Raw genomic sequence first — 8,386 nt, forward strand, 5'->3', positions numbered from 1 at the left:
TTATTGCATTCAGTACTTTAATTATGGAAAGATATACCCAAGAACAGCGTTAACATATTATTCAATTTTATTATCAAAATAATCGTTCTTCAATTGCAACTTTCCGTGCGCTTTTGCCATTTTTGGTCGCAATAATCGTTCATCTACATTTTCTTAACATAATATCAAGTGCCTATAAGACAAAGAGCCGCTCGAAGTAATGAATACTTGTATATCGTTGCCGTTCGGGCAAATGTTGCTGAAGACCACAATTTCTTGATTCCAAGGCGTTCCCAAGGATTGGGACTATCTCAAAATACAACCTGGTGGATTTTAAGAAAGGATTTGGGCATGCATCCGTATAAAATTGTTCCCATGGGGTACTTTTCCAGAGAAGACTTTGTAGATGCGACTATTTCGAGAAATTGTGAAATAGAATGACCTCCAATAAGTTGTGATAAGTTGTAGGATTATTTAAAGTCATTGTTCTTTAGCAATAAACCAGACTCTCTTCAAGCTTTAGCAGTTAATATTCATGACGTACGGCTTGATTTAATGGAAAAACTGTTCGAAAATTGGAAAGAAGTCGTGGAGGCTATATGTTGATGTTTTCATATACTTATTGAGGCAAACTATAGTATGCACAAGTAAGGATATCACATTGATCAGTACAGAATCAAAAGCTAGTGTTGGACATTTTTTTCTTTGACAAAGTATGGTCCAAGGCATCAGTTAGATCTTCGTTGCAATTGTTGTGATCGGACCTCTATAGCATATATTTAGCAGCCGTACAAAGTGAGCTGTCAAAAACAAGTTCTTTAAGGAATATTTTGCCTATATCAAAAGTAGAAAATCAGTTTTCTTATAAAATCTTAATATATTTAACAATATAACAGTCAAGTGACGTCATAATTTGGAGGCATTTAGAGATATATAATAGAAAACAATGACTGATTGACATTATTTAATTATTTAAGTATTATATTTAAAAAAATATAATTTATTTCTCAGTTGCGTGCTACAAAACGTTATATACTGTCAGTACACCACTTATCATCACATATCGCAATTATTATTTACTTTGCATAAATTAACTGTATTTAATTAAGTGCTAAAGATAATTTAAGAATAAAAATACAAAGTTGTTTTGCAGCGAAAAACACACAGACTTTAATTGCAGCCACTTAAGTCGCGTATACAAATTTACATATATGTATATTCGCCTTAATGCGAACTTGAATTATTTCTCGCAACAAATAGTAAAAACAAATAAAATGTATGTAATTAACTGTTTATACGCCAAATGCCGTCTATTTACATATCGTCACTTAAAATACTAAATAACGTAACATCACTATTCATAAGTTTGCAAAATATGGCAGAAAAGTTACAAAATGGACACTACACACATTAAAACTAAATTTCGATTTCGGTTATTAAGTGGTTATAAGTTGGTTATAAGTTGGTTATGAGTTGGTTATAAATCGGTTATAAGTTGGTTATAAATTGTTTATAAGCTGGTTAGAAAACAGGCACTACACACATTAAAACTAAATTTCAATTTCGGCTATTAAGTGGTTATAAGTTGGTTATAAGTTGGTTATGAGTTGGTTATAAATCGGTTATAAGTTGTTTACAAATTGGTTATAACTTGGTTATATCACATCAGCAATATTTTTCAGTTTATATATAAACATACAATAAATGTAATATGTTGACAAAAACTTAAATTTAGCATTTTCGAAGATGCATATTTTTGCATTTTATGTGGTGATATGTACTTACATTGCATTACATAACATACTCTTGTGACTGCGCCAGTTGCATAGCACAGTTGGTTAATTGAAACAAGACTTGACTATCAATTAAATGCATTTACATTCGGAAATACTTATTCTTTTTTACGCATTTTGTAAAAGCTTTATACAGATCGCCACGCGTTGAGAAGCAGCGATTCGAGCAAACTACATAGACCAGTTGTTCAAACAAAGCGTCGTCTGTTTCTTTCTTTGGTACAGAAATACATTTTAATAGTCGGTTAGTATCGAGCGATATACATATGAATATGTCTTGCCTCTAATATAAACAAACATAATTTATTTTTTGATGTTTTTTAAATCTATAAGAGAAGATATGTTTATTTTAGGCTCTGCCTTTTCGAAAATTGTCAGTTGGGTCATTCACAACGATTAAACTGGTCTAAAATGTATAGAACAAAATTTGATAGCGATAAAGATTGTAACCTTTATCTATCTTTAGTTCAAAATAACGCTACAAGAGGGTGTGTTTGCTAATCACTGTCTTGTATGCAATTCGCTAATATGTAAATATTTTCACAACAGAGCAGCGCGCACAGAGAACGAACAGGCAAATGACGAATCGAAAACAACTAACATGATAAAATGTTAAAATTAGTTGAGGGGTTCCTATGCACTTATGAATTTCAAATTATCGATTATTTTGCATAAATATCGTATGAACAAATATTTGAAGATATTACATAGTAATCCAGAATACTACAAAATTTTCGTACTGTAATCGCCTACTAAAATTTTGAAAGTGAGCAAAATTTTTCCAAAGTGCCTAAACCTATCGACTTGAAATTTTTATATGACTTTCTTTGATAAATTTTTCAGATAATGGTCGAAATAATAAGCGTTTCTTAATAGTTTTTCACAAAAAAAAATTATTTTGAAAAGCCATGATTTCGTTCAAAGTCAAAATTATGTCTTTTGTGTTTTTAATCTTCATATTATTTGCCTTCGTACTTAAGATAGTTTTTTTAGGATCGCCTAAGGCAACAAGGCAATATAATATTTTTTAAAATTAAGCCCCAAATTTGGAGTCTTTGTATTTATGTATATTTCACTATAAAAAATTCGAAGAAATCTTTAAAAAACGATCGTGCCCTGGAGGTACCCTCTTTCGGTACATGAAATTTTATAAATAAAAAATAACAGAAAAAAATTAAAATTTATACATTTACTAAATATGTTTTTATTGATTAAAATGTACCTTCAAAAAAAAAATCATTAAAAAACGCATTTTTTTTTACCTCTCAAGTGGATATAAACCCTTCAACCGACTAAAGTTAGTGTGATAATTTGGGTTATTTTAAGTAAAAGTTGATGTTAAGATTTAGCTAATCCGAGGACTGACACGTTGTAGCTTTCGATTAAAATCGAGATAAAATATAAAATCCAGCTGAAATATAAAGACATTTTCATCGGAATTCTTAACACCTAACACAGCATAAGTTGAGTTATGCCACTTTAGTATATAGCGCTCATTAATGCTTGTTACGATTTTTTAAATAAAATTCTGATTTCGCGTTTTAGTAAGCGTATTTTGTTCGCAAAAAACCGCTATGTGTTACCGCATCTCTATTAACTGTCATGAGTTGACTTTTCTGCATTTAAATATAGTAAAGGGTGATTTTTTAAGAGCTTGATAACTTTTTTTTAAAAAAAAACGCATAAAATTTGCAAAATCTCATCGGTTCTTTATTTGAGACGTTAGATTGGTTCATGACATTTACTTTTTGAAGACAATTTCATTTAAATGTTGACCGCGGCTGCGTCTTAGGTGGTCTATTCGGAAAGTCCAATTTTGGGCAACTTTTTCGAGCATTTCGGCCGGAATAGCCCGAATTTCTTCGGAAATGTTGTCTTCCAAAGCTGGAATAGTTGCTGGCTTATTTCTGTAGACTTTAGACTTGACGTAGCCCCACAAAAAATAGTCTAAAGGCGTTAAATCGCATGATCTTGGTGGCCAACTTACGGGTCCATTTCTTGAGATGAATTGTTGTCCGAAGTTTTCCCTCAAAATGGCCATAGAATCGCGAGCTGTGTGGCATGTAGCGCCATCTTGTTGAAACCACATGTCAACCAAGTTCAGTTCTTCCATTTTTGGCAACAAAAAGTTTGTTAGCATCGAACGATAGCGATCGCCATTCACCGTAACGTTGCGTCCAACAGCATCTTTGAAAAAATACGGTCCAATGATTCCACCAGCGTACAAACCACACCAAACAGTGCATTTTTCGGGATGCATGGGCAGTTCTTGAACGGCTTCTGGTTGCTCTTCACCCCAAATGCGGCAATTTTGCTTATTTACGTAGCCATTCAACCAGAAATGAGCCTCACCATAAATCGGACGTAAAGCGCGAAACACATTTCGAACCGAACACTGATTTTGGTAATAAAATTCAATGATTTGCAAGCGTTGCTCGTTAGTAAGTCTATTCATGATGAAATGTCAAAGCATACTGAGCATCTTTCTCTTTGACACCATGTCTGAAATCCCACGTGATCTGTCAAATACTAATGCATGAAAATCCTAACCTCAAAAAAATCACCCGTTATGTAGACACGCTGACACTGATAAATCGTGTGCGTTTGTTTAGAAATAGCGTGTGAGGAAAATACTAAATAAATAACGTATGTAGCTCTAAGTAAATATTAAATTATATGTATGTATGTACTATAGCAGTATGTTTATTACCGCCGCCGCTGTTCATTGAAAAGTGTGCTACTAATTTGCTTGGGTTTTGCGCATCTCATATCATTCATATCAATGTAGATACGATGTTATAACGAAGAGTGTATGCATCAACATTAGAATTAAGAATATAGTACACTGTAAGTAAACCGATGTTATATATATTTGCATATATTAATAATAGATTTTCAGTCTGCACACGGGGCTCGAATTTCATCAGTATTATGTAATTTGGAAGAATAGTTTTGTTCCCCTTAGAACAAGTGAGTAGGTTTACTAACTGCGGTCTAATTAAGCGCTGGACTTATTCAATTTTAACCGAATTTAAACCGAAAGTAAATTTGTCATGGTGAAAAATAGCCGTCTTTAAATCATATTATAGTTATATCTTCCCTAAACATGATCCGTATATGCTATGGAATTTTGTTGATGATGGCAGGAAAAATATTACTTCGTGAGCCTTGCTGAATATTTTAGCTATGCTCAATTTGAAACAAAGGAACACAGTTCATTTCTTGAAAACAGAATCCGGACATTTTTATTCCATTTGCTACTTTCACCAAAGCATTTTACATGTCTAAATCTGTACCGTTAACTCAAGAGTTATAAACTATAAGGGCAACAGATGCACTTTTCTGTCCCTAGAATGATTTTTAAATTTTTATTCAATGCTACTTGACACTTAGAATCCGGTATGAAATTCATGCCTTTAGCAGAATGTTACATATGTTTGGTTTCTAAGCGTGTCCGCAGAATGGACCCGCGCAACCCAAAAAATTTGCTTTTCACTTTGTTTTCTTTCTCAGTGTTTCACTTAAACTGATTGCTGATCATATTCGAAACACATACAAGCATACCGTTAACAATAGGTGACAGACTCAAGTGGCAATAATGCTGCTGAAATTGTTTATTTTAGAAATATCATCTCTACCGTCGAATTTATATAAATGTGAGTTATTAGCCGAGACTTTTCTCAGTAGTCGGTCATTACTGTAAGCTGTAACAAGTCAAACAAATCAAGAGAATGCCGCCAAACAATAGCCAAAATTATAATGCTGATGAATTGGAAGCACCTGCGTGGTTGAACGATGAGTTCTTTACCAAAGTGTTGCGCAATTTCGAAACCGATGCCAAGGAGCTGCAGCTATTAAAAACGGAACTGTCGCCCGCCACACTCAAAGGAGATCATTACGCGAGTGTTATGTTTCGTGCCGTTGTCGAGTATGAGTGCGATGGCAGGCAGAAGACAAAAAGGATGATTATGAAAACAATGCCTGCGATGGATGGACACAAGAAGGATATGTTTGGAGATTCAACAATATTTGAAATTGAAATAGACATGTACACGCGGGTGATACCACGTTTCGAGCAGATATTAAGAGACATCGGCGATGATACTGTACTCAAGGCACCGTGAGTCATATACATACGCTGCTATACTTTATGTTAACTCATTGTAGATTTTTTTTGTATACATAAATCTCCACAGCATACTTTTCCATGAGCTAAGCCCCAGAAAGATTATCATCTTTGAAGATATTGTACCGTTGGGTTATGAAGTGCTGCGCGGCCGTTATGCAAATAGTGAGGAGATCAAGCAGGCCTACCTCAAACTAGCCAAATGGCATGCCATAAGCTACAAAATAAATTTAGAGGTGAGTTTATTTACATATGTACATATAACTGTGTATTTATACTGCGTAATAAGAAGCTAAAATAATTTTATCTCAATTTGTTTAAGGAACCTGAGTATTTTGAAAACTATCGCCAAGGCCTACTCTCGATGCCGAAAATTGAGGACAATGAGTTCATGTCGCAAGGCGTTGATCTTTTAATTCGACAACTAGAGACAATGCCAACAATGCAAAATTATATACCGCTACTTGAATCTGTTCGCGAAAAGTTATTCAAGGGCGCCATCGCCTCCTTCAGGGAATACTTCGATGCGCCAAACGATGATGGTCTCTATGTGTTGTGCCACGGTGATTTTCACAGCAAAAATTTGATGTTCAAACATGATCCGAGTACGGGAAAATTATTGGATGTGATGTTATTGGATTATCAGTTGTCCTATGTCGGTCCAATGATCAACGACCTAATTTACTCGTATTATATGCTGTTGAATTCAGAGCAACGTGAAAACTTTCCACAGTGGCTGTATTTCTATTACACACAATTCAAGGAAACACTGCAGAAAATTGGTTTTGAGGGGCGCATTCCGAACTTGGTGCAGTTGCTTGAACAACGAACGCAGCAAAAATACTTCGGTAATCTAATAAACCATATAGTCTAATATACCATATACTAAATGCGCTTAAAAAACTTTCTTGTCTGTTTTTAAAGTATACTCTTCTAACATAACATTTATATTTATGAACCTTTTTTATACATTTGCAGAGCTCTTCCTCCTTACCACATTCCTACCAGCCTGGATAGCCTTCCATGAGGGTGATACTGGCCCAGAAGATCTAATGACGTGCCCTGATACCCGCAAGCGTATATATGCTGGCCAAGAGTTCCTCGAAGAATTGGAAAAGCGGCTAACAAAATATTTGCATCTAGGTTATTTTGAAGACAACTAGAGCACAAAATATAATATATGTATGCTCTAGTTGTAAGAATTGAAGTATACCGTCAATAAGTTAAGCTATGTTTATATGATAAGGATACCAGAAAACCGACATAGAAAAACATCATCAATCAAAAAAATTTAATGAGAAATGTAGGAAAATTCAACAGGACAGTATTACTTAGTTATAATTATAACGGAAATTTAACTCATATGTGATAATATGTCAAAGTCAAAAGCACATCCAGGAAGAGCCAGTATACGCTAAGTGGGTAGCGCTAGTTAACGATACCGAGCTACTGATAAAGATATAAGCATAACCGGTTTAGGAACGCTTAAGCTGGAAGTGGTGCTTGTTAAATTGTTCATAATGGATGTAGTTTGTGATACTTTTCAAGAATTAAATAAATGTACTCCTTTGTTATTAAAATATTTACTTACCTTTCCAATTGTTATATTGTCCGATTTAAAGCTGCCAAGGTGAAGTAACTGCCCGGCCCGACACATAGACGGTAACTAGAATTACAAGCATATCTATATCCAATCAAAATGAAAGTTCATACATTTGACAGCTGTCGGATCACAAGTTTATGAATTGTTGTGTCGGTGGTGACCAATGAGCATACCCTCGACCTGATGACACAGGTTCCTCTTCGTTATGCTTCAGCCAAGGTCTTGCTGAAAAATAAAAGAGGCGTATCCACTTCAGCGTCGAGCGGCATGTATGCAAAACTTAATCAGAAAACTCCGGTGTCACACTTCAGCTTTGTCGTCACCATATCAGCGTCGCTGAGACTGGCAGAGATCGCTTTCACATGTTGGAGGTTAGTCTGGAACAATCATTACTTTCTAAAAACTTAGCGCCCATGTCGTGCCCGATCCACATCTCCTCAAACAGCTGTTCAAGACTGAGGACGGAGTCGCCATTTGACGAACCACCTACATAGCTCGCTATGTCTCAGGACGTTCTATATAGTCGTTTGACCATCTCCACCTGTCATATCTGCCGCATTTGAATGACTGACTACCCTTTCGAACCCATAGCTTATAGCTCTGTTGCACAGTTAGCAGAATCAACGCTTGATATCGATATGGTTCTTGGTTCTCTCCAGCCTTTCGCATTGACGGGTTGCAGTATCTGACGATTTCCTAAATTTCACTCTCTGAGGAAGTTTCAGCAGGTAACCAGACGCGAGCCCTAGGGTGAAGCGGAAGGTATGCTTTGTCAACAGCCTGCATCCTGGCTCTCTTCCATATCTCCCCCACCCGAGTGATAGAACGGCCGATCGCTCATCGGCATATCTAATGAGTTCATGAAGCCATAGTGCAATCCGGCAC

At 35.4% G+C, this 8,386-nt stretch overlaps 1 protein-coding gene across 1 annotated transcript; it reads left to right on the forward strand.

The window, feature by feature from the left end:
• The first annotated feature begins 5,443 nt into the window (after positions 1-5,443).
• LOC125775269 (uncharacterized) lies at positions 5,444-7,480 on the forward strand. The gene is made up of 4 exons (XM_011213089.4): positions 5,444-5,892; positions 5,969-6,134; positions 6,221-6,746; positions 6,877-7,480. The coding sequence occupies exons 1-4, from the start codon at positions 5,504-5,506 to the stop codon at positions 7,059-7,061; spliced, it is 1,266 nt and encodes a 421-aa protein (XP_011211391.2). The 5' UTR covers positions 5,444-5,503; the 3' UTR covers positions 7,062-7,480.
• The last annotated feature ends 906 nt before the right edge of the window (positions 7,481-8,386 follow it).

Source organism: Bactrocera dorsalis, chromosome 2 (assembly GCF_023373825.1).
Source record: "Bactrocera dorsalis isolate Fly_Bdor chromosome 2, ASM2337382v1, whole genome shotgun sequence".
Classification (NCBI taxonomy): Eukaryota; Metazoa; Arthropoda; class Insecta; order Diptera; family Tephritidae; genus Bactrocera; species Bactrocera dorsalis.

Coding starts and splice junctions, on each gene's coding strand:
- LOC125775269 (XM_011213089.4), top strand. CDS start 5,504: ATGCCGCCAAACAATAGCCAAAATTATAATGCTGATGAATTGGAAGCA. Junction 6,135..6,220: donor GCTACAAAATAAATTTAGAG/GTGAGTTTATTT, acceptor AATTTGTTTAAG/GAACCTGAGTATTTTGAAAA. Junction 6,747..6,876: donor AACGCAGCAAAAATACTTCG/GTAATCTAATAA, acceptor ATACATTTGCAG/AGCTCTTCCTCCTTACCACA.